Source organism: Phycodurus eques, chromosome 15, assembly GCF_024500275.1.
Source record: "Phycodurus eques isolate BA_2022a chromosome 15, UOR_Pequ_1.1, whole genome shotgun sequence".
In the NCBI taxonomy this organism is placed as follows: Eukaryota; Metazoa; Chordata; class Actinopteri; order Syngnathiformes; family Syngnathidae; genus Phycodurus; species Phycodurus eques.
Genome location: NC_084539.1, coordinates 10,593,531 through 10,620,467, shown reverse-complemented (window position 1 = coordinate 10,620,467; position 26,937 = coordinate 10,593,531). Strand labels below are relative to the sequence as shown.

Genomic DNA, 26,937 nt, shown 5'->3' with positions numbered 1-26,937 from the left:
GAAAAGGCCTTAAGCCTTACCAGAGTGATGAATGAGAGCGTTGGAATTGACTTTGGCCTGCTGCAGTGTCGACAACCAATGCTGACACTCCCCTTCAGAAGTGGCCTTCAGGTGGTAACTCCGACCTCCGTTGGTTATCAGCAAGTTGCATGCGTCGCCCTGCTCAATCTGAGCGGCCGCCAAGGGAATGGTGCCTCGGCAGGTGTGTCCCATCTCTGCCTGCGTTCTGGAGAGTGGCAACACAAATAAGAGTTAACTTGAGTGTCTTTCATGTTTTTTTTTATGATGATGGTGATGATATAATTGGTATAGAGCTTCTTTATCAAAAATACTTGATTATACATTCAATAACAGTTGACATGGTTTTGTCCAGGTACTCGTCCTTCCTCCCACATTTCGAAAACATGCATGTTAAGTTCATTGAAGACTCAAAATTGTGCATATGTGTGAATTTGACTGAGAATGGTTCTTTGTCTCAATGTGCTCTGCGATTGGCTGGCGACCAGTCCATGGTGTACCCCACCACTTGGCCAAAGTCAGCGAGGACATCGTGGGAGGAAAAAGTATGGAATTTCTGAAATTTCTTAAGAAATTTATCATACAATGTAGTCTGATCTTCAGCTAAATCACAGAAATAGAAAAACAGTCTGCTTAAACATATACCACAAAAACAATATTTTCATATTTTTATAGAGCATAAGATGTAAACATTCACGGGACAGGGAGGAAAAAGTGAACCCTTGGATTTAAAAACTGGTTGAACCACCTTTGGCAGCAATATCCTCAACTCGACAGAGTGGACAAGGGGGGTAGGGGGGAAAACCACAGCAGAACAATAGTGAGACAGTCTAGATGAAGGGTGTCAAACTCACTTTTTGTGCGGGCCACATTGTAGTGGTTTTCCTCAGAGGGCTGTTATTACTGTGAAACCATGTAAATGTTTAATTGCCTCGTCAAATTACTAATATAAAGTATGCAAACAAAAGATTGATAACTAGTTTGGAAATCAGAATTCAAGGATAATAATTTGTTCAACTATCATATATTTTACTGTATGAAAGTGTTTGGTACCAAAATGTTTGCAATATCTCAAATGTTATTATTTATTACATTTCACAATTTGTCATGTTGGCAGAGATTTTAGCAAGAATCATGGACATTGATGCACAAAATGTGCTTTTTAAAATGATGTGGTGGGTCAGATCTTGCCCCCGGGCCTTGTGTTTGACACCTGTGGTCTAGCTATAACGTTACTTGTTTTCAAATATCTAAATAACTGTTGTAACAGTTATTTGTAGATTGCGGATGCGGGGGGACACCCGGTGGACATGCAATAACTAACCAAGAGAACCAGATAAGAGAGGACAGAAAAGGGCACGACCGGATGTGGACCAGACCAAATGTGTCAGCACCCGGCCCGGCACCCGCCCCACCATACCTGGTGCCAGTCCCCCAGGGTACCCTGAACGAGATATGAGGCTTTCAGTATTAAAACTAAGGTTGGTGAATGAAATTATTTGTGAATATTGAAACTTAAATCACATTTTTATCATAGATGTAGCAGATTTACAGGAACATTTGAAGGGTTTCAAACTTAAGAGTTAAAAACATAATACGTATTTTACGTTTAATGACATAAAATCAGCACATAAATAATGGGGCTGAATATCCAAATGATACACATTTTAGCGTGTGTTTGGTTGCATTCATATTTCTTGTAACCAAAACCGTTGTATAGTTCATGAAAAAGAAAGAGGGCTTGCAAAATCAGTCCAGGGTGGAATAGTGACCTTCACGTGTCGTTCCACGTACCTGTAATAGGACAGCAGGCCGTTGCTGAGGACGAACCACCGCCTCTGGTATCCCTTCAAGTAGTTGGTCCATTTGAACAGCCAGCCCTTGTGAGTGTCCAGACGCGGCAGCTGGATCCCCGGGAGAGTCTGGGGGGGCAAACTCCTCACCAGCTCGTCCATGGGCTCCGGAGGAGGAGGAGGAGGAGGAGGAGGAGGAGGAGAAGGAGGAAACCGCCGCCGAGAGCCGCTAGCTTCCCCGTCGACGTCCAGACGAGCCCAGCTGTGCTGCTAAGCTAACCGCTGCTAGCCTGCAGCTGGACGGTAAACGTGTCAAAGAATCCTCCTCGAGCCGACCATGTCCCCTGGGGAGGGACGCTATTATCGAAGGCTAATTTTGAAGCTATGACAATAACTCGCATTGATGTCCGGTGCGAAAGTACGCGCTCCTTTCTTCTAACCACTTGAACCTTTGACGACTAATGTTGTAATAAAGAGCTCACGACGTTGCCGTATCACGGCAGGTGCATGGCAAAAACGTTCGAAGAGGGCAAAAACAGCTGTGATAGGGAGACTGGAAATTACAAATGGACACGCTGTTTCAATGTACAATGAGATGAAATATGCTCAGCTTTGATTTATACCGCGCTCTGGCAAGTATAAAGGGTTGTTTGCCACAGCGTCGAAAAGAATGCGGCACAGAGCCCATTTTTGCTTACATTCTATTCTTATGAAGAACGACGACGACAACAACAAAGTTCATTATTATAAATAATTTTCTTAGTAGAATACTTATGTATTTCATACAAATCTTTGAAATCTAAGGTACTGTATGTTTTTTAAAAATATTAAATATATAAAAAGCATAAATGGAAATGCAATTAATCCGTTCCAGCACCACCCAAAAATAAATATATTTTCATAAGACATAAATTCACTCAGGACTGTATAAAAACACACAGCAATAACATTTGCTCTCGACAACCTGTAAACAGGACAAACGCAAGCACAAAACGCGACTACGTCTAACATACAGGGTGATTGAAAAATAACTCCCTATTTTAAAATATTTATAATTTATTCATATGTTAAAAAAAGTAAATAGTTAAATATCAGACACAGAACCTTAAAAATCTACTTAAGTACAGTCATGAAGTATTTGTACTTCATGACTTCCCAGTACTGACAGTGACAAAGAAAAGCCTTAGCGGAGTCCAACCCTCACCGGGAACAAATGAGACTTGCTGGCATCGCAGACCCAACTCTGACACCAGTCGTACAGGGACCGAACGGTCCGTATGGGGGTCCGGTACTCCATACTACCAGATGATCCCCACAAGACTCACCAGGGAAAAAGCTCAAAAACCTTCTCTAAAAGTCAACAAAGCACATGGTTGGGCGAACTTCCATGCACCGTCTCGGATCCTCCTGAGGGCCCAAGGCCAGGGCCAGGACCAAAACCCCATTGCTCTTCTAAAATCTGAGGTTGAACTTCCTGACAGACCCTTCTCTTCAGAATCACTGACCAGAGAGGCTCAAGAGTGTGAAACACTCTCCATCAGTCTTCCACCATTTTTATTACATTTGGCACAAACTATATCAGAGAAAAGTACAGTACCATTTGCTTGCAGGTTTTGAAAGCTTTATTTAACACATCAAAATGGCAAAATATCAGGACTCTTATACAGAGAGTTGCTTAAATAAAAAGCATGATTAACCATATCTAGAAATACAATAAGCAGTGGTTGCCTTTTTTTCTTCATATTACAGAGGTTACATTTAAATAAACAAATGAACAATAAGCAAACAGCGAACACAGTTTGAATTTGGCATCGTCACAATCATAAACAGGGAAAGTGTTTATACAATCATTTCTGAAAAGTGCTTCTTTGCTTGAGAAATTTCCAATTGTTTGATGAAATTTGGGGCCAAAAAAAAGCCCAGATCATTAGTAAATCTTTATGGCACTAAGTCGGGATGCTAGAAATGGTTACAAACTGTACATTGTGCTGTATAATAGTTAGTTTTAAATCAAATGCAGTAATCACACACAGCACAATGCAACTTTTAAAATCACCCGTGTGCCTTGGAGAGTTGCATGATATCTCAGTTGTATTTTGAAATCTTTGACAAATGTAGAACCTGTGATGTTTGCTGGGTGGAGAAGTAAGGCAGTCAGCACAGCAGGTAGGATTTTTTTGTTTTTGCTTTCAAATCAAGACGGTTGGTGAAAAAAAAAAAAGATTGCTACCAGAGTGAATTCTAATTGTCTTGAGGGTCCCTTGTCATTTTCACAGTGAGAATTTTCCCAGTGTATGCAGCATACCTTGCCAGTTAAAAAGGCCGACTTCCACTTGTGTATTCAACACTTCAGAGGAGGCCGTCTTGCTCGAAAACCGAGGGCAGGAGCGAGAAGTCGAAAGGTACAAACTTGACACCTGTCCCGTGGTAGAATTTGTTCTGAAACTCTACCCTGAGGACAGAAAAAAACAAAACAAGCAGTCATTTTTAATGAAGGCACTCAACTAAAGGGGACACATATTGTAACCAACTACATTCTGTAGCTGGGTCTGTGAAGTGTCACAACTTCAGATTTTTCAAGTTGACCGGCGTTGTACCTCAATGAACGAAGGTTCATGAACTACTTCACATTTTGTGCGAATGTGAACTAAAGTTAGTTAAATTCTGCCTGATGAACATAATTTAGAACACGCTCATTCTGGCGTCAAAGAAGGGTTTTTGAACTAAAGTTCATTTCCATTCAAGAGTGCCATGTTTTGTTAGGGATTTCCAGGAAAAACCCGTCTGAACACGCTATATACGAGCCCTCATATGTCGGCGGATAAACGCTGTATTTGGCAACCGATTCAGTGCGGCCACAGCCGCCATTCACGGCAGGCAAGTCGCAGCTTCGTGAGAATGCGAGGTGCATTCAGGGACACTGTAAATAGGAGAGAACGGTTCTTTTATAATACAGTAAATAAATTGATTACTAGGAGTCACTGATTGTGTAGTGGTACACTACACAATCAGTGTTTGCTCAGTTGTGTTTGCTCGGGCAGTGTTTGCTCAGTTCCCGCTCAGTGACGGTGTGAATGTGAGTGCAAATGGTTGTCCGTGTCTATATGTAACCTGCGACCAGTTCAGGGTGTAGTCCGCCTTTCGCCTGACGTCAGCTGAGATAGGCGCCAGTGCCCCGTGAACCTGAACAGGATAAGCGGTGTTGTGGACTGAATGGGTGGCAACAATGGGAAAATGAGATGCCAGTATTTTGAGGGAAATAGCCCATCAGCAACATATTGAAGAAAAAAAAAAAAAAAAAAAAAAGAACTATGAACTAGTTCATTTTTGGAAGAGCAACCTTAGTTCAAATTTTTTAATTACGAACTATGAACTGAACTAGTTCATTTTTGGAATGGTGAAATGAACTTTGAACGTAGAAAGCGTAGAAAATGAACTTTCCCAACACTGAAGTTGACAGTACACCAATGTGATGAAAGTCGAGTCGACTAGTTCCTGATGAGATCATTATTTGTTTTTGTACAGTACTATAATTTAAAAAATAAATCACAGGAGGGAATGCTTTGCAATAATCTATATACACCGAATTCACGCTGAAGATATACGTTAGAAAACAAGAGCATCAACGTTACATGTTACTAAGTAACCAGGGAACTGTTCTAAATTATGAAACTCCTGGAGCATAACCAGCAGAGGCACTGTTGATTGAGTCCCAACTAGTTCGCTGTCTAAAGAAGTACAGTGGTAACTTTGACTTAAGAGAGTTCCCTAACTTCCACGTTTTTCGAGAGCGACAGTCGCCGATGCACGTTCAGCCATTTATTGAATGGGACAAACAGTCACAATCACAAATACAAAATAAGAACACTCACAAGCAGCGATAGTAGGCCAAAAGTCTCATCCAGATGCTCATAAGACTAACTAGCCATGCTCCTGACATCACCCATGACAACCACACCCTTTAAAGGCACACATCAAACACTCCAGTTGTTGCTGTGACATTCTGTTTATCCATCCATCCATCCATTTTCTGAGCCGCTTCTCCTCACTAGGGTCGCGGGCGTGCTGGAGCCTATCCCAGCTGTCATCGGGCAGGAGGCGGGGCACACCCTGAACTGGTTGCCAGCCAATCGCAGGGCACATACAAACAAACAACCATTCGCACTCACAGTCACACCTACGGGCAATTTAGAGTCTCCAATTAATGCATGTTTTTGGGGCGTGGGAGGAAACCGGAGTGCCCGGAGAAAACGCACGCAGGCACGGGGAGAACATGCAAACTCCACACAGGCGGGGCCGGGGATTGAACCCCCGTCCTCAGAACTGTGAGGTGGATGACTGGCGGCACGGTGGATGACTGGCTCTAACCAGTCATCCACCGTGCCGCCCACTAAAATTACACTGAATTTATGTTTTCATAAAATACAGTGCTATTTTTTCTTCGTGGTGTATTTAGAGGGCTACATGAATAGAATGTCAATTCATTTCAATGGCTACTACTGTACGTGACAACGACAGAAAGTTGAGCTACTACAAATGAGCAGCTTTATTCTGCTCAATATGAGTGACATTCTCCCATTATATAAAAATACCAGTTGATTTTCTCCATACTCGTGGATTTTTTGTCAAATGGTAATCACAAATTTGAATAAACAGAAAACAGCATGTCATTTCATAGATGACATAGGCTCACCAGTGGAGGCGGAGAGCGTGGAGGAAGGCCGACAAACCTTCCATGACCAGCAGGATGGACACAGTAAGCAGCGCGAAGACGCCAAACACAGGCACTAAAAGCACCACCCCCACTCTGGTTGTGATCCTCAGGCCCAGGCGCATCACCATATCCCACAACACCTCCGACAGCTCTGCAAGCAAATTAAAACGACAGCCAGCCGCCCTATTAAAGCAATACCTCTCTGACCACGTCAATCAAAAGTGATGAGCATTATTACTTTTGAATCGGATCTCATTTGCTCACGATAGACTGCGGGTGGATCAAGGTACGGAGCTTACAAAGTGATTGCACTTACGCGCGTGTGCCAAGCTGAGAGCCCAGAGTCGCAGATACGACGCAGTGTTGGAGATGCAGCCCAGGCAGTACTCGATGGTGTGGATGGCCTGGTGCAGCAGCACATCTGCAAAGTCAAACTGTAGCACAAATCGCCATGGAAACAAATTACTCTCATAGTATTTGCTTACTTTATATCAGGGGAGGGTGAACTTTTGGGCTCGAGAGCCACATTTGATTTTTAAAACGGGCAGCTGGGCATTCATAGATGAAGGAAAAAAAAAAAGTTAGGTTAGTATGTAAAATGTTGTATTTTTGTCTATTTTTTCTATTTATAATGTAATTATAATAAACCAAATGTTTAACAAATTACATTATTTTTTAAATGTACAGTAAACGTGAAAGTTTTTTTTTACTGATAAAATAAAATTCATTCTCATCTTAAATTACTTTATTTAATAAACTAAACTGGATCTAATTAAACATTTTATCAAATAAATACAGAAATGTTAAATGAACAGTATACATACAATTGTTTATTTTACATTATTTTATTGTTTATAATAAATTAACTAAGGTGTTTAATGAGAAAAATTGAATATAATCGAATAAACATGGACTTAACCAATTTTAGGAGAAAAATAAATACATTTTAATCAACTTTAATTTTAGGGGAAAAAAAATAAATGCAACAAACATTACAGTACACTTGATAATGTAAATCCTCGGTGGGCTGTACTTTGCCCAGCCGTGCTTTGTATACTCACCGGCCAGAACATTTGGTACACCTTCACAGCATAAATAGATAATAATAATAATAAAACAAGCTGTATCAAATAAAGACAAGGTTAAATTCTAACTGACACTGACAAGAGAGGTTTACTTTTAACAATATGTTTATTATTGTGGTTACACTTGGCAGTGGTGTGCAGTTGTGAGCAATAATCCTCAGTTCTCATCCACACTGCAGTATTCATTTCACAGCATGCTTATCATTGTGGTTGCAGTGTGCACAAGTGTTTAACTGAGAGCTATTTAATATTTGGTTACTTAAAGGCAGACTCTTCTATTGGATCACATCGGATTGTGCATGTGTACTGTGTGTGACAATGTCAACATGGCATGGAACCCACAGGACATCTTCAGCATTCCAATACAAAAGGGGATGAAAGGTAGAGTGTAATTACGAGTGTAGGTGCTATACCCAAAATAAAAATAAACGTCACACATTTGTCAAAACTTAAAGAGTTACAAATCTCAAGCACCGATATAAACACAGAAAATAGGACAAATAAGTGCAAATATTTGTTGAACAGTAAACTGGTGTCTCTCTCACCTCTCGAGGACAAAGGTCCCTGTGGGTCATCTCATCAAGTCCCTCCTCTTCATCGTCCTCATAAGTTGGCGCTGCTGAACTGTCATCCTCACTAGCGTGCCTCACCCTCTCATAGCCCTGATAGAAGCAAAAAATGTTTCTTTCTGAAATACAACAATGTGGCCGGAGAGTCTCAGATATCATGTTTTGCGCCTATGGGTCCCTACGAAACTGACTTACTTAAGTTTTGTGCGTGCAAAAAGGGGCGCAAACAGAGGTGGAAGTTGATCTACTAACTACTAGACGCATCTCAGGGTTGGGTCTGCCAAATAGGCTAAATTGGCACAAAGTTCGTTTTGTTTTCAGGGTAGAGTATATAAATAAATATATGAAGTTAGCACGTGCAATATGATGTATCAAACCTGAAATGAATTCTGATGGCTGATTTTGCATTTAGATACCACATCTGAAAGGGAGGAGAAAGCGGCACCTGCGTGCTGAACCACGACAAGGAGGCGCAGGTCCATCCCATCAACTTCCACTTTTCTGGGGTCAGGTAGTAGGGGAAGCAGCTTTAGCAGGGAAGCCCAGACGTTTGCTTTTTAGCAGGTAATTTTTGAAATGCCAGAAACAAAAAATATCCTGCAATGCAATTTTGGAGCTTCTGCATAATCTAAGCGGGCTCACTTGGAACCAGTCACAAAAAGGAGTTATGCCATGTCATTTACTACATACTGCAACTCCTTTCAGCTCTGCCCTTCTGTGCATCTGAGTCAAATTAGTGCACGGTGGCAATTGGTGCTGGCCTTTTCCAGAGCAGTTTTCCATGTGTTTTAAACAGTGTTGTAGCTGAACAAGTTCAATGAACGAAAGTTCATGAACTAGTTCATATTTTGTATGAACGTGAACTGAACTCAATTCACTGCTGCCTGATGAACGTAATTGAGAACGCGCTCAATCTGGCGTCAAAAAAACGGTTTTCAAACAAAAGTTTGTTTTCATTCAAGAGTGCCAGGTGTTGTTAGGGACTTCCAGGACAAAACCCATCTGAACACACTATATACTAGCTTTCATATGTCGGCGGATAAACGCTGTATTTGGCAAGCGATTTAGTGCGGCCATAGCCGCAGGCGCGTCGCAACTGCGTGAGAGTGCAAGGCACGTTCAGGGACACTGCGTAAATGGGAGTAAATGTGTTCTTCAGTGGTTCTTTTGTAATACAGTAAATAATTGTGAAAATTGATTACGAGGAAAATTATCTTTTATCAAAATGCTTTAGTTAAAACTCTGTACGATCACACTCATGATATGGAATTTATTTTGTTTGGTAGTATAAGAAGAGATAAAATATTTAGTTATTAAACTCGGCTAGAGCTGTAAGGAAGACAAAATTATCAATAGGCTTTCACCATCGTTCCTGTCATCGTCTTTTTGTTTGTACATCACGGACAAATGTCCTGTTATTTTTTTTTTAATTCCTCATTTAAAAAAAAGACCATTCAAGCAACAAATGTTTCCTCAAGTTTTTGAGATTGGAGGGTGAGAGCTGCAGCTGGCCACTACTGTGGACTGAATGAGTGACAACAATGGGAAAATGAAATGCCAGAATTTAAAGGGGAATAGCCCGTCATCAACATATTGAGGGGGAAAAAAGAAAAAGAACCATGAACTAGTTCATTTTTGGAATGGTGAACTTAGTTCAAAATCTTGAAATATGAACTGTTTTTGGAAGGATGAACTGAACTTTGAAGTAGTTCGCATAGAAAACGAACTTTTCCAACACTGGTTTTAAATGCATGTTATGTAAGAATGGGCAGAGACATTCATTCCCGCGCACTCGGGGCGAGTTAAACCAAACAAAACATGCAGTTGCTGGCCCCAAATATTAAGAGCAATAGATTTATTTTCTGTAACTCAGTAATATGCTTTTTTTCCACTGACTCTTCTAATTAGATTACTTCAAACATTTTTCGCTTGCAGTGTTCTCCCACATTTTCCATGTTGAAAACCATTCGAGCTACCTAAGAACGCAAAAGCCGCTTTTAAATATGGCAGACTCCACCACTTTTTAAACCTATTGTCAACAACGTGCGCAATCTGTTAGCCTGAATGAACACATATTTTGGCACCCGCTATTATGGAATCTTAGTAAATCAGGCCCTGTGAGTGGAAGACGATGCCAAGGGAAGACCTACTCTGCGCCTGCGTAGACCTTTGCCTCCGCGGTGCATCCAGTATAGGAAGAGGGGTTTTCCGAGAAGCAGCACAGGAGCAGACAGCATGGCGATTGCAAGGAGAAAAAATTGCAGCCCCGTCTGGGAAGGAAAAGGGAATACACACGTCAACGAGAGCACACGCCTTGCTTAAGTCAGCTAGAAAGCTTCATCTTTTTTAAAGGAAACATCTTATGGAAAACTGACTTTTAATTTACTTGAATACGATTAGCTGGATCTGAGTCTGTTGAAGTGTGTAATTAACCAAGTAAATCTTTTGTTATTTGCCTATTTTTTAACATGTGTAATGTGAGCGAGCCGTCCTGAATTTGGTAATAATTTACATTATAACTGCCCTCACACAGAGTTTTTCCACCGATGATGACTTGGCAGCAAGGCTAGCCGAAGATCCGCCACTTTCAAGCTGCTGTCTAAAACTCTATCATGTCAAAGCCCAAAGGTAAGCGGAGCTCCATCGAGTTTTTTTTTTGGTTGCACGGACTCGCGTTAGCTTCTAAAAAGCAGCACAAACTTTATTGCTCAGGGAGGTTGTCAACGGGGTGCGGGTCGGGATATTCATGTGTGGCCATGTGTCCACTGCAAGGGCCACATGCACAGATGCGCATTTGAACTGACAAGTGTATACAGTCAACGTATGAAGTGCGACCTCCATGAGTGACAAGGCTTTGTTCATCTTTACGGATGCCTGCTTTTTTCTCAACATGGTGGCATCTGCTTTCGCAAGAACAAACCCTTTGTCTCGTTGCAACCCCCTAGGGCTGTCCCCGGTCGTCATGGTAGCGGAAGCCGTACTCACCATTGGCCAAGCAGCGTATGGGGCGGAGTGAGGACTGGTTAGAAACCGGCTGATTACAGCAGGACAATAAATAAAAGGTATAAAACAGGGGTGGAATAACTTCTGTGCTTAACTCATTTGAATTTTAAAACAAACAAAAAAAAATGTAACATTTCCAGTTTCAAGAATAAAATAATTCCCATTTTTAATTGGACTGGTTGCCAGCCAATCACAGGGCAATGTGAAAAATAGATGTCAACATTTAGATTTTATTAAAACACCAATTTTAGGGGAAAAATGTAAGGTAACCAAATGCAGCCCAGGGGACATACTTTGCTTACCACTGCTGTAAAGTGTACTATAATTTCTTTTTTAAATGAAAGCGTGTCATGAACATGTTATTAAGACACGTTTCGAACTGTTTTAAAGTTGTGAACAAAATACATAATGTGTCTCCTTTAAACGTGCCTGTCTTTAAACAGAAACAAAAATAAATCACAGCTCAGCAGAACAACACAATCTGACTGAGGATGATCAAGGACGTCAAGCCTCAAAAACACCCACGAGGCGCCGCATTACCTGTCCCGGATACAGAGGAACGATGTCCTTGCCCTGCATGACGAACATGCTAATGAAGTGTATGAGGATGCTGGGAGCCTGGTTGGAGTCCCGCGCCGAGAAAGCCAACCACTTGTAAACGATCATAAAGATCAGGTACCCGAAGAGACAGAACAGGAAGAGAAGCTCAGGGAGAAACAACAGATAGACATCATACTTCTGCTGGAAGTGCCTGAGGGGAAAGAAAGAACATATTGAAGAATAGACTGAATCGGTTCTCAAAGAAATAATCACTTATGTGAAAGCTATTGTATGCAACTTCTGTCACCCCCTTGCTGCTGGAATTCAGCATTACAACAACAGAGCTGTCGCTTCGATACGACATAGTCTCTGCATTTTATGCCTCTTGTATGTGATTTTACAACATGTTTATTCTGTTTTGAAGGACAGGCGAAGAGGAAAAAAGATGGATTCTTCGGAACATATTATTGCCGCAAACACCCTATTATTGCTGTGTTTTGTGCGTGCATTGTTCGGACGGTGCTGAACCTTGTGTAGTTTACGTCAGGCATCTTACTGGGCAGCTAAATGGTCCTTGGGAAGAGGTGTTATGTTTATTCTCGGCAGTTATTGTTTTTGTACATCACAGCCTGTCTGCATTTGTGAGTGGGATATCAGAGGCAGTAGAATGCAGACAGACCGAGTCATTCCCTATCATTGCTGCATTTGTGCATGCATTGTTCGGTCCTACATCAGGCACCTTGTTGGGAAGCTAAAGGGGCTTAGGAAAGACGTGTTGAGTTCATTCACGGCAATTATTGTTTTTGTTTACACTGGAAATATTGTATTATTATTTTCTGCTACAGAAATGCAAAATAATATGTTTAGACAGCTTTTTACCAACAGAAGACAAGAGGCCGCGCCAACTGCTCGGTAAAATGCGTCATTTTCGGTGCGGCACCAAGTGGACCAGCACGGGAATGTCAACATGACATATATAAGATAAAATCCTGAAAAATACAACAATCTGTCAGAGGAGCTTATAGGCTTAAACAGCATTGTGCCACCTCCTTTAGTAGTGGCTTGGGTGAAAAGGTCAACTTTTTTTTTTTTTTTTTTTTTTTTTTATAAATGGCCCAAAAACGTTACACACTTACAAGTGATTGAAAACACTCAGAACCACACCAAAGGTCATGTGGATGACCCCAATGACCACGGACATCTTCATTTTATACGAGTTGAGGAAGGACAGCCGGTTAACCGCCATGCTCCATATCTGTGGAAGTAAAAAAACAAGAACATCTCGCTGAGAACGATATGAGACATCATTTGACTTGTTGTAAGCCTTGTGTGCATTTATTTACTCACAGGATCGATGCCAAACGGGTAAGGGCCCGTGAAAACTCCGCTAACGTTGGGGTCTAATGTGAGCAAATTGTTCGTTTGAAGTGTTTCGTTCCTGTAAAGTACAAAGCAGGTCCCGAAGATGAAATAAAAATGTATTTTAAAATGTATTGTAACTATTGTAATGTAATATTGTGTTTATTATAAGACTTATAGATATAAAAAATATGTAAATATCTGAAACAATTATCTTCATTTACTTCATGGCATATTCTAAAAATACAAAATGGTCAACAAATACAAATAAAAAATATATAAACATATTTTTTGTGTGAAAATCATTTTCTTACTGGACTGTATTTAACAGATACCATCATGTTAAATCAACATTTTCTCTAGGATCAAAAGTTCATCCATCCATTTTCCGTACCGCTTCTCCTCACGCGGGTCGCGGGCGTGCTGGAGCCTATCCCAGCTATCTTGGGGCGGGAGGCAGGGTACACCCTGAACTGGGAGGAAAAAAAAAAAAAAAAAGGGCGGTATGGCGGGGGCTGGTTAGCAGATCTGCCTCACAGTTCTGAGGAACCGGGTCCAAATCCGGCCTCGCCTGTGTGGAGTATAGGGTTTGAAGGTGAGTGCAAATGTTGTTTGTTTATATGTGCCCTGCAATTGGCTGGCGATCAGTTCAGGGTGTACCCCGCTCTCGCCCGGAGATAGCTGGGATAGGCTCCAGCACGCCCGTGACCCTAGTGAGGATAAGCGTTGCGGAAGATGGATGGATGGATGGATATTATAAAATATAATAGTGGTAGAAAATAAAGAAATACGCAATTAAAAATGAAGATCATTTGGGTGACAAGAACTGCATTTTCTTATACTGAAAATAATTATGTTGAATGAAATAAATCCTTCTCCCTATGACCCCCCTCTCCTCCCTGACCAAAATGTGTGGATTTATATGAAGTAGAGAGGCCTCTTTTCAAAATGATATGTGAATTTTTTTTATAATTTTCATGAAATGTGTTGTTTTAACCAGGATTATGATATCTATCTAGTCTATAACTACGTTTCCAGTTAGATGTCGAATTGCAATTATTTAATTGGCCATATAATCTCATCTGTTTGCCAGTTGTTGTAGAAGGGACTTTTGCACGTCTGTGTATAACATACGTCCACTTTTGCCTGGTGAACATGGCCTTTACGCTCCAGCCCGAGCCGAATATGTTGATCGATTTGGAGAAGCAGTCGTTGTAAATGAGGCCCGTGTAGATGGAGAACAGCCCCATCATGAGGATGATGTAGCGCCCATTGAAGAAGGTCGCCCATATCTGTGGAGTAATATTTGTTATTGTAAATTAATTACAGTAATTTGCAAAAAAAAAAAAAAAAAACTCCGCATGGTGGTGGACTGGAAACGTTCACCTCATTACTGGAGCGTTTCCTCTTCTGTTTTTTTTCCGTCAGCACCATCCAGAGCGCAAAGAGGCTCATCACTGCGCCATGGCCCAGGTCGCCGAACATGACGGCGAACAGGAAGGGAAACGTGATGATGGTGTAGGGTGCTGCAAATTAGGACAATTTACAGGTACATGAAATGCTTTTTCTTGAGACTAAAGCTCGATTTACAAATTTCTCGATTTTCTTTTCTCTACAGCAGTGGTTCTCAAACTGAGGTCCCTGCATACCCGCTGTCTGCAAAATACGCTGCAATAAATTATGTTGCATTATTTTAAAAAGCGCATACCGACATATGGAGACCTACAATAAAACACACATAAACCAATTACTCCTCTCTACCTTAGCTTTGGGCCGAAGAAAAGCGCAGATCTGATTGTGAGTTGTTTTTGTTTTAGTATTACAGGAATACAGTCCTTTTTTTGGTACAAAAGGCACATTTTTGAGAATAGTATTTTTTTTTTTTTATTATTTTTTTTTTCTTTTGTGCAAGGGCATCTCCAGAATTAAAGGCATAATATCACCAGAATAAAGATGTATTTTGAAAGTCACTTTTGCCTTTCTTCACTCATTAAACTCCTATTACAACTTTGTGTTAGAAAAATCGGTAAAATCGGTATTCATTTTTTCAATCCCTGAAAACAATCCCGTTTGCATGTTCTCCCTGTGTCTGCGTGGGTTTTCTCCGGGCACTCTGGTTTCCTCCCACATCCCAAAAACATGCATGGTAGGTTAATTGAATACTCTAAATTGCCCGTAGGGGTGACTATGAGTGCGAATGTTTGTTTGTTTGTGTGTCCTGCGATTGGCTGGCAACCAGTTCAGGGTGCACCCCGCCTCCTGCCCGATGATACCTGGGATAGGCTCCAGCACGCCCGCGACCCTAGTGAGGAGAAGCGGCTCAGAAAATGGATGGATGGATATATATCTATATATATATATATATATATATATATATATATATATATATATATATATATATATATATATATCCATATGGATATATATCTATATATATATATCTATATATATATCTATATATATATCCATATATATATCCATATATGTATATATATATATATTCTGGCAAAGATCATGACCTTTTTTGTGGTTGAAAAAATTCTGACTATTCTCGTAACATTCAGAACTTTTTTCCTCTTCAAAAAATGTGCATTTGTAATCGTTAACTTTAGGACTTACTTCTTGAGAAAAGGCAACTTTTTAATTTCTATGGCATTGACACATGGTAGTAAATAAGCGTTAGTATTATGAGGAGGTGCCCTGCGATTGGCTGGCGACCAGTTCAGGGTGTACCCCGCCTCTCGCCCGAAGATAGCTGGGATAGGCTCCAGCACGCCCGCGACCCGAGTGAGGAGAAGCGGTACGGAAGATGAATGAATAAATGAATTATGAGGAGTACACGGAAGATTTCTCCTCCATAAGAGGTGCCTGGACCCAAAACGTTTGAGAACCAACAGGACTCATGTAGCGCTTACCTGGGTTCACCTCGCGATAGTCCCCTACGCCGTAGGCCTCCACGATGCTCTGAAATCCACATGTGAACTTGTTGGTTCGCACTAAGGTGGGAGGGGTGTCGGCGCTTGGGATGCGGTTCACAAATGATGGAACGGTTGCATCGCCTTTTCGCTGAAAAATAATTAAAAAAATAAAACACAGGAGCACGGCCACGCCGTACACCAGTTAACTAACATGCATGTGATATGGTGTTTATTCACTAATGAGTTCCATAGACACACTACAGGCTTGAATTATACTGTGAAAACTAACAACAACAACACAGGTTGTAGCAAGATATCATCTAACAGTTTCTTACAGATGTTTAGACACTATGAAAGCATTCCACCACTCCGCTCATCTGTAGCCCTGCGTGCTCAACTCCCCCGTCCTGTGGACCCTTTTCTATCCTCTTCTCCTACTGGTTAGCTGCTACATGGCCGATGTGCATGTATATGTGATTGAAGGAATTTTTTTTTCACCCCCCCATTTTTCCCAAAATAGATAATGGAGTTAAGAGTATCCTGCGTCCTTTCATGACAGACATAACCACCCAATTTCACGTCAAAAGGAGAAACTGGGTTTCTGGAGCCAATTTTCTCAGCCTTCCCAAGGGACACTAGTAAATGAGTTTTGGGGGTCACCTAAGATGCATCAATCTTCACCAGGATACACAAATTGGCAAAAACTGGTGAATTTATTCACTGGAAGACTACGAATAAACACAGCGATTCCAAAGGGGCTGTTGCACAGCCTGCTGGCTAGGCTCTAATAATCAAATATATTTCTCATTTTGACATAGAAGGATAATATACTTTTGAGTCACATGTATTTATTACTTTAGCATTATAATTTGTATTTCTATCTTTATAGCTGATTGGCTGGGAGAAATCACATGCTAGCCTGTGACATCAAAATCAAATTAAATTTAATTAAAAAGTGTCAGCTGAACAGTAACAAATTATACCTATATAATTGTAGTGGAAGTACCATGATAGTGGTTATCATGTCTGCCTTGCAGTCGATAGGGTCTGGGTTAGAGTCTCGGCCAGTTTGTATGTTCTGTCTAGACCATTATCACACCACATCACTAAACAAAAATGTCACAAACAGTATACACTTTCAATGGAATAACATAGTTACTGACATAGTTGCAAGGAAGCCATGACTGGCAACAGGCGGATGCACAGGTTAATTGAACCTTCTGCTATCTAGTGGATGAGCATTTACTTGGTCTGGCTGTCACTATAAGTCGCTGGTATAGATAGATGTCCATTATTTATAGTAATTAAATCATACTTTTCGGACCAATTAAGTGAAATTGGATCATTTTGCGCAGCACGCAGACAACTGTGCTATACAGTATGTGCCCTGCGATTGACTGCCGACCAGTCCAGGATGTACCCCGCCTCTTGCCATAAGTCATCTGTCGACAGTCGATGGATGGATAGATGTTCTTGGAGCTTCCTTACCGAGCCTTCCTCTAGCGCCCCCCGCAGGTTGGCCAGGTCACTGACAGGGCACCACACTTCAGCGATCAAACACTTGTTGGTGACGTCGAAACTGCAGAGGTTGAGAATGTGGTAGATGGCCTTCATCTTTTTCACCTGCACAACCCATGAGTACGCCGACTCCGCGGCTCTCTGCAGCACCTGCCTCAGGTACTCCTCTGTGCGATGTAATACCTGCAACGTACCGGAACTCACTCATCATCATGTTCGATTCCAAATCATGAAGATCTGTGGGAGCTGCCCTACGTTGTTGAGGTCTTGGATGCGCGTTCGTAAGCTGTCCAACATGTCTGCCCTCTCCTCGTCGTTTTCGGGGTGAGGATAAAGATGGCAGTGGTAACTGAGAAAGACAGTGAGATCATGGAGAAGAACAAATGACTGGCTAAATCGAGGGAGTTGTGGAGATGTAAACTTACCAATCACAGATTTTTTTCACCTTCTGTCCAATCTGGTCTCCCCAGAAGGAGATGAGGAACACAACATTCTTGCTTATCTCACCCTGCAATAACACCAAGTTCTTATTACTTACTGCCCATTACACTAGTGAACCCCCATTTATCGCAGGGGATACATTCCAGATGTAGCCACAACAGGTAAAAATCTGCAATCTGGAGTGACCATATGAAAAACATTTTCGTATATGGCTTTACCTCTCCCACACACATTAAACACTTTCGAAGTTATGAAGACACACTGAATATTCTCATTCATTCAGGTCATTTCATTCTCAGGGCATTGAATTGATCGCAACTGGACAGTTGTATTTGTCTTAGAAGACATTTGGCCTCTCATCTGAGCAGGCTTCATCAATTCATAGCCTGATTTGATGTGGCGAAACAGAACTATTAAGCTCCGAGTTGGAGGCACACTCCAAACCATCTACGGTATCATTCTTTTGGAATTGCAAAAAAGGGAAAGGCCATTAGGCCGCCTCCAACTTGCCGCATAAATAGTTGAGTTTCTCCGCAACAAATATGTCGAGTGAGTCTTAACCAAAGTGATGTAGCCTGCTCGGTTGAGAGGAGAAACGTCTTCTAAACCAAACAGAACACTCCAGTTGCGCTATTTAAACACACTTACATTTCGTCACTGTTGGGCGGAAACCCCGTATGTCCAAATATGGTCAATTTCATGTTTTCTTCCCAAATTAATACTATTGGCCTGTCCCCACTTCGTCTGTTATTTTTAGGCAGTATTAACCAATTTAAAGTGGTTAAAATGGCTTGAGAACAATTCCAACAATGCTCTTGAACTCTCAAATGTATGGGAAGTGTTGTAAAACTCCGCCTCTTTTCTCATTTGATGGAACCCGTGCGGAATAGTCAATGTCTATATTTAAAGTCTGGATGTTTTTCTTTAGAAAATAACAACTTCAGGGAAAATGGCAAGGTGAGATACATTTGAGTAGGTTTGTTTTGTTGATCGCTGTAATGCACCGTCGCAGAAGGACGCTTGTGAGCCATGGAGGTAAGTCTGCGTTCAGATTAATATTCGCTTAATACACAGAGTTAGTCAGCTCATTGTTTTATATCCGAGCTAACTTTGGGCGCGCTTCCGTGTAAACCCTGGACCGGTCGCTGGCCAATCATACATACAGACAAACGCCTATTTACACCGAAGGACGTGTCGTACCTCCGAGAATTCCGGCCTGCGCCACTGCCCAGGTAGCTCATATCAAAACAAGCCGCTGGCTACACACACAAATAAAATAAAAACATGCATGTTAGACGATAAGCGGTGTAGAAAATGCATGGATGGATGTTGGGTTTATTTTAGACTGCCTTGTCCAAAGGTGTGAATGTTCGTTTGTCAATATGTGCCCTGCGATCGGCCGCCGACCAGTCCAGGATATATAAATAGCTCACCTGCCACTCGACTGAGGACAAGCACTGGAGAAAATGGAAGTACAGTATTTGTAATGAGCTCACCGTGTCGAGATCAGCGAGGTTCTCGCCCACTTCTGCATAGCTGAGGATGGTGTAGCCCTTGCACACCCTCCACAGCATGCGCTCAAAGGCCTCCACTTTCACCCGCTGGATGAGGCCGGAAATGAATCTACAAGCCAGAATGCACTGACAGTGAGCGAAGCCACGACAAAGATGGATCCATTATAGTACACTACATGACGGCAGCTCACCCAAGTTTGGCTCCGAGTCTTTGCATGCCCGTGTAACCTGACACGGCGTCGGTGTCCATGGTGGGGAATTCTTCATACTGGGGACCAAGAGCCTCATGCTAATTATGAAAGGGGACAACGTTTGAATTTGTGACAGCGTACTTCATGAGTTGTCAGATTCACACCTTGCAATGTCTCATGCATCTCAATAAGTTAGAATATAGTAGGAAAGTTCAACAATTTCATTTGTTCAATTCAAAAAGTAAAACATTTTACACCAAATTATTAAACACATAGGATAATACTTTTCAGAAAGCCATTCATTTTGATCGTATTTGTCTTATACTTATGTCTTCAAGGAAATTCTGCTCCATCATCTGGCGTCTCAGGAAGGGGAAGCAGTGAACCATCAACACTGTATATAGTGGGGATGGGTCGCTGCTGAACTTAACTTGGGACCTTGTGAGTCGGTGGGGGAAATACAAAGGCTTCAATTCCACCAACACGCCTTCCAATGACGAAGCGAAGTCTGAGCTTTCCCGCTCAAGCTGCTGCACCGCAACGCGACTCCGGATAAGTGGAAGAAAAGGGAAGGAAGGATAGATGGACTCATGGATGGATGAACAGACCGTTTTCCATGATATACCAATTTTCTTGACGACCCTAGTGAGGATAAAGCGGTACAGAAAATGGATGGATGGATGGATGGTTTTTACTTTTTCCCCTTAGAAATGTCACTTTCCTTTTCAATTTAGTTGCACGGGTTATAGGTCATAATAAAGGTGGAAACAGTTGGAAAATGATTGAGCTGGTGTCATTTTTTTCTCATCACAAAAATCTGGCATTTGAACATGGTTTTGTAGACTTTTTATATCTGCTGTCTTTTTCCTAAGTATATTATCTACTAATATATTCAATCTATTTTCAACATAACAGCGTTAAAATACCTTATAACAAGTGACGGTCGAGTCTTACTGCTTTTTAATACAAATTTGCTTGCTTCACTTAACTACCACTCAACCAGTGTACATTTTTCTTCACTTCTCGGTTTTTTCTCTTACCTCTAAGTGACGCAAAAGGCCAAAGAAAAAGAAGTCAGAATTAATCTGACTGACACTGAGGTCTCGCACGATACGCTGCTGTCTTACATGACATCGATGACAGTATCGTTTCAGAATCAACGTTGCAACAAAAAAGCCAAATAAAAAGCAAAATACACCCCCCCCACATCTGATCCTCATTGAACTTAGGTTTTAGGAGATTTGCTGATGTCATTGATGTCACCATTATGGGAAAAATAATATTCACAATTATTTTGATCAATATTGTAATCACAATTATTTATCATGATTAATCCTCATGTTAGGGAAAAATCTTTTTATTGCACTACTTTTTAACAAACAATATGCAACAGTAAAATGAGTTTTTAAATAAGAACAAATGATAATTAAAAAAAATAAATGTACCCCCCCTAAAAATAAATTCTACTTTAGCAAGGGCTAACTGAATAAATGTGCTATTACAAAGTGCAATCACGAATTGCAAATTAATGGAAGCAAATACACTTTATGCATTGAGGCAACAACATTAGGCTTGACCGACTTTTCATTTGAAAATCCCCGTCGCCAATGTAGTGAATCGTCCAAGACGGTACGTCTCCGTTGTTCTGCTTGACCATTGGTCAGTCGTGCACGGTCACAAAGAACTGCAAAGAACTCCACAGTTGTGATTTCCTTCTCTATTGACTTTTTCATTGCAGTCAGGCCAGCCGAAAAGTTGAAGTCAAGCCAGCCGCTCCAAGGATTGTTTATGGTGTCTTACCGTAACACGCCGCCTCTCCGTCAACGTGCTCAGAGGGCCAACATCAAAAGAATAGCTTCATATATTTCTACATGGGACATCAATACCATTTTAGACTTTTATTTTGGAGATTAATGAAGCATTAACCACGTGTTCGCCCCCTGGTGGCTGGCTGACTAGGTTGCGGGCACTGCTGCAAACAAAGCACTTTTCATATGCAGCAGTGCCTGCGCATTTATGTATTATAAAAAAATAAATAAATAAAAAAATATCGCAGATGATCAGGCTGACTTAATCGTGGCAACCTAAATCGAGATCACGATTTCAATTCGATTAATTGTGCAACCCTAGGAGGAGCTTTATTTTTTCAGAAAGAATTAACCAAATTCCGAATTGCACGACCTCAGAGGCTCCACTGTATTTGTGGAAGTGACTTAAAGGAGCAGTGAGACACTCACTCTGGAGCGCCTATGTATGAAGGTGCGCGTGATCTTCAGCATGTGCGTGTACTCGATAAGCTCCAGCAGGTTCCTGCGCAGCTTCTCTTTGTTCCTCGCCACCTCGCTGAGCTCCATCTCCAGCCTCTGAAGCTGCTCCTGAAAAAAACGACAAAACAGCAGCCAATGAAGTGTTATTTATTTTGAACTTCTTAATGATCGGATGGCAATTGGTACCTCAGTCACTCATGAATACAGTGGGTAACATACTGTGCCTGATGAAGTGAAATCTTGCCGTGCCTAGAAAAGCCCCCTGCTTAAGAAGGCGGCACATGTATAAGCCTGCCCTCAAATATGCCAGTCAATAGCTAAAATCAGGGGTTCGCAAACGGGAGTCCGCACGTCGTGTCTTGGGGGTCCGCAAAATCATTTGTAATTAATTATGTCGTATCAGATGGAGACTCGCGTTACACTAAAACAAACATAATAAACCAATCACTCCTCCGTATCTTAGCTTTGGGCCAATTAACAACTCTGACATGAGTTGAAGATTGTTTTAGGGAGGCATATTATTACAGCAATACAGCCTTTTTTTATTATTATTATTTTTAGAACAAAAGGCATATTTGTTTTTAGAATACATTCCTATTATCTTGAGAATAAAGGTGTCATTTTCAGAATAAAAAGCGGTTGTCTTACAAGAATAGCTGAATTTTTGAAAACTTCTTAAAACACTCTCTCTTCCATCATTAAACTGTCTTTAAAATTGTGACTTTAGCTTATGATTTTTTACTATGAAAAAAAACAACAACAACACTTTTGTTCATGATTGCGAATTTTGTTTAAATATTATGGCATTCTCCTGAACTGTGGCAATTTATTTTCAATCCAATTGCATTTAGGGATATACATGGTAGTTATGTTTAACTGCCGTTAGGTTTATGAGGGAGTCCTTGGAAAAATGTCTTCCCTGTAAAGGGGTCCCTGGACCCAAAACGTTTGAGAAACCCAGATTTAATTTAACAAACAAGGGGTAGAATTGGGATTGGTCCTTGGTGCCATGGCAAACACTATCCAGCCCTCAACCAAATACAAAACCTGTAGCGGGAACTGAAGATGAGTTTCCAAGCGGCAGCCGAGACACTTGAAGGATTCAGAGCAGTGTTTCGAAACCTTCATTGAGCCAATTCATGAGTATCTAAATCTACTTAATGTACTTAGTGTAAAATCTGGGCCTCTTTAGTGAGCAAACCTTAACAGGTGATCAAATAAGTATTCCCTCGACTGTATGTCACGATATAGACGGGAGGCTTGACACCTCAAAAGCGTCATGTAGACTAGCCACACTTACCATGATCTCCAGCACTTGTCTCGGTGGAGGCGCAAGTGGGCTCTCATCGTCCTCAGGAACGGCAATCTTAGCCTTTTGGATCTCCCTCAGAAGATAACCTGGCCAACAAAAGTCAATAGGTTTTATTTTGTGGATATCGTACAGTTGAAATCAGAAGTGCGCATACATTATATAAAAACGCATGCTTATTTTCCTCAATGTTTGACTTTGAAATCAGGCTAAACTTTTCCCGTTTTAGGTCAATTAGTATTACCAACATTTTGGTATTTACAAAATGCCAGAATAATACGAGGAGGATTTTATTTTAAAGACAATTACTTTCTCCAAAGTCAGACGTTTACATATATTTCGTTAGTATTTGAATAATTGCCTTTAAACTGTATAACTTGGGTCAAATGTTTTGGATATCCTTCCACAAGCTTCTCACAATAGCTGGCAGGAATTTTGGCCAATTCCTCGTGACAGAACTGGTGTAACTGAGCAAAGTTTGTCGGCCACCTTGCTGGCACGTGCCTTTTCGAGGTCTGCCCAGACATTTTCATCGGGACTGAGATCAAGGCTTTGCGATGGCCACTCCAAAATATTGACTTTTGTTATCGTGAAGCCATTTCGTAACCAGCTAGGCAGTATGCTCCGGGTCATCGTCCACTTGGAATATCAATTTGCACCCAAGCTGTAATTTCCTGGCTGATGTGTTGAGATGTTGCTTCAGCAATTCCACATAAAGTTCTTTCCCTGTGATGCCATCTATTTTGTGAATTGCACCAGTCCCCCCCCCCCCCCCCCCCCGGAGAAAACAACCCCACAACATGATGCTGCCACCCCCGTGTTTCAAAGTTGGGATGGTGTTCTCAGGCTTGCAAGATTCCCTCTTTTTCCTCCAAACTTAACGATGCTCATTATGGATAAATAGTTCAGTTTGAGTTTTGTCAGACCACACGATATGACTCCAAAAATGACGGTATTTTTCCCTGCTTGCATTTGTAAAATGACATTTTTTTTTTTCATTTTTTCATTCATCCTTTTGGAGTAATGGCTTCTTCCTGGCAGTGTGGCCTTTCAGCCCTTGTTGGTACAGTACTCGTTTCACTGTGGATAACGACACGCTATTACCAGCTTCAGCCACCATCTTCACAAGGTCTTTTGCTTTTGTCCTCTTCCTGAACAGTATGATGGCTGGACATTCCCATGGTGTTTATACTTGCATATAATTGTTTCAACAGATGAACATGGCAACCAGACGTTCCCGATATCTTGGTTGATTTCTTTGGCTTTTCCCATGGTTACAAAAAGAGGCTCTGCTGCAGGTGTCCCTAGTTCAAAAACATTCACAGGTGTCTTTAATTAACTCAAATGTTCTCAATAAACCTATTAGAAGCTTCCAAAAAAAATGATATCATAATCTGGGGTTTCCCCAATTGTTTAAAGGCATAGTAATCTTACTATATGTAAATTGACTTTGACGAAAGTAATGAAAAATTGAACAAAAAAAACATCCTCTCATTATTGTGGCATTTAGCAAAGAAATAATTTTGGTAATCCGAATGGAACAGAAACAGAAAATGTTCAGTCTGAGTTCATCTCAGACAGTGAAGAAAAAAAAAAGCATGCGTCCTTTTTGTACGTGTAGTAAACATCTGGTTTCAACTGTGTGTGTAATATCCCCCAGGCGCCGCTTTTACCCAGAATCCTCTCCATCTCCTCGCATCTCTTGATCTCGCTGACGAAGCGCCGCTGGAAGGAGCTGACGCTTGGATTGAGCTGCAACCAGAGCAGTCAATAAGGTTCAACGGTGATCAGTGGGGGGGCGGGGGGGGGGTCAGTTCACTGCACCGTCAGCACAGTTGGATTTTTCCACGGAAAGTGCAAAAATAAAAAGTGCACGTCTGCACTCTTCTGTTTCTCATTATCCTTGATCTTTATCGCTGTATCGTTACAATCCCACGACCATTGTGATGATAAGGGCTACAGAACATGGATGGATGGATATTTATTATCCTACAGTCTAATAAGATCAAAAACAAGGGAGACATTAAAACATGTGCATTTACAAAATCTTTTCACTTTTCCTTGCAAGGAAGCCAAATGGAAGCCTTTTTTAAAGACCTGAAAGCTACTTTGACCAAATTCAAGACATCTCATTCAATATCACCACACAGAACAGGCAATATGGGCCAAATATTAGGTTCATATACATATCAATAAACATCAGAATAATTATCCATCCTTCCATCCCTTTTCTTCACCGCTTCTTCTCACTAGGGTCACGGGCTGCTGGAGCCTATCCCAGCTATTTTCGGGCGAGAGGCGGGGTACACCCTGAACCGGTCGCCAGTCAATCGCAGTCAGAATCATTTCATCATTTTTAAAAATTAGCTGAGCCAAACCAGATATTTTACAGTACAGTAGGCACACCACCAAAGAAAAATGTCACAAAAAGCATATACAGTACATTGTTACCGCCATGTATACGTGACCCAACCTACGATTTATTTATTTATCTATTTTAAATATGAAACGTCGCTTGGCCGATTTTTTTCTCGAGTTGTGAGCAGAAATGTAAGTTATGAGAACTAGATAGTGGCAACGAACTTCACAACAAGCAGTAGTAATAATAATAGTAATAAATAAAAAAAATATATATATTTTTTAATTTTGTATATATATATTTTTTTTAAAAAAAAAAGAGGCTAATCGCGTCATTTAAACCGTTTAGTGCAACTCCCAGTTGAAGGTTAAACATAAAAACAAAGAGAATTATGTATGTAATCAAACAAACTACATTACTCACGCAAGTACCCTGGCTGAAATCTAAAACACAATGCAAAATGCCATAGATGGGCCACCTAAACTAGTATTGTTGTAGTAGTACCCTTTAAGCAATGAATATTTGCACACAAATGATCCAGCAAGACATGCAGACAGAACGTAAACAATGTCCACAGGCATATATTCTTTATCCTCTGCGAAAAATGACATATTACTGTAATTACTGTGCCACTTGGTTGTGAAACTCTTTGTGTGTATTATATGGCTCCTTGATGGCCAAAGATGCTTTGAGATGGAAATATATTCGCGAGTCAAGGCACCGCTGTAAAGTGAAATAATCCCAATTTTTGCCTCAATGTCGTCGGAAATGTCCATACTCAGTTTGTAATATATAATAATATAATATATATTTATATTTAGTTGACCGCAAAGCTATCACTGTTGTACGGCAACAGGTGGACACACAGGTTAACCGTGCATCCTCTGCGGTGCAGTGGAAGAGCATTTCATCTCAGCAAACGTCGCTGGCATAGCTAGATGAGCAAAGATACATTATTTGTGACCAATTAATTAAGCAGCGCTGATGCCCTCTAATGGCACAATGTCGTGCTACTGCGCAAGAGCGAGGTATCGCCGATTTAAATCTACTACTTAACGGATGCCTAATGGGGATACATTGTGGTGGTCGGCAACCGTGCAGGTGCACCCTTTGACGCGTGCTAGAAAGCCGGCAGAATACTGAATCAATAATAACAGAATGCTTCAGATGGGTATATTGTTTTTTTTGTTTTTTTTGCTGGTTGTAAATACTTACATCTCGGAACTCGACGAGGCCCAGTTCACCGAGCTGACTGATGCAGTCGTACTCCGAACCGGACTGCAGGAACAACTGGGCCAGGCACATCTCCTCGCTCCGAAACACCATCTTTCATCTAATT

The 26,937-nt window shown here is 41.1% G+C and overlaps 2 protein-coding genes and 1 long non-coding RNA gene across 4 annotated transcripts in view; 1 reads left to right on the top strand and 2 right to left on the bottom strand.

The window, feature by feature from the left end:
* Positions 1-2,330, bottom strand: part of osbp2a (oxysterol binding protein 2a) — a 22,377-nt gene extending 20,047 nt beyond the window's left edge. Inside the window, exons 1-2 of the mRNA XM_061698229.1 lie at positions 1,813-2,330; positions 21-226 (exon numbers count right to left, since the gene is read on the bottom strand). Coding sequence (XP_061554213.1) covers positions 21-226; positions 1,813-1,973 — 367 coding nt within the window. The 5' untranslated portion in view covers positions 1,974-2,330. The remainder of the gene's footprint in view (positions 1-20; positions 227-1,812) is intronic.
* LOC133413636 (uncharacterized) lies at positions 2,014-11,685 on the top strand. Of its 2 annotated transcripts, XR_009769897.1 has the most exons (6): positions 2,014-3,977; positions 4,088-4,213; positions 8,592-8,743; positions 10,713-10,807; positions 11,125-11,241; positions 11,626-11,685. It is a non-coding gene; the product is annotated as an uncharacterized LOC133413636 (long non-coding RNA). The 2 variants fall into 2 exon arrangements; XR_009769896.1 differs by having other exon boundaries at positions 2,014-4,213.
* atp6v0a2a (ATPase H+ transporting V0 subunit a2a) lies at positions 3,424-26,937 on the bottom strand. The gene is made up of 20 exons (XM_061698228.1): positions 26,814-26,937; positions 24,913-24,991; positions 23,231-23,328; positions 21,901-22,038; positions 19,664-19,761; positions 19,455-19,581; positions 17,943-18,025; positions 17,773-17,866; positions 17,488-17,700; positions 15,997-16,147; positions 14,468-14,607; positions 14,216-14,373; positions 13,070-13,160; positions 12,859-12,977; positions 11,723-11,933; positions 10,330-10,449; positions 8,156-8,272; positions 6,842-6,959; positions 6,505-6,676; positions 3,424-4,263 (listed from the first exon to the last, which is right to left on the bottom strand). The coding sequence occupies exons 1-20, from the start codon at positions 26,922-26,924 to the stop codon at positions 4,161-4,163; spliced, it is 2,541 nt and encodes an 846-aa protein (XP_061554212.1). The 5' UTR covers positions 26,925-26,937; the 3' UTR covers positions 3,424-4,160.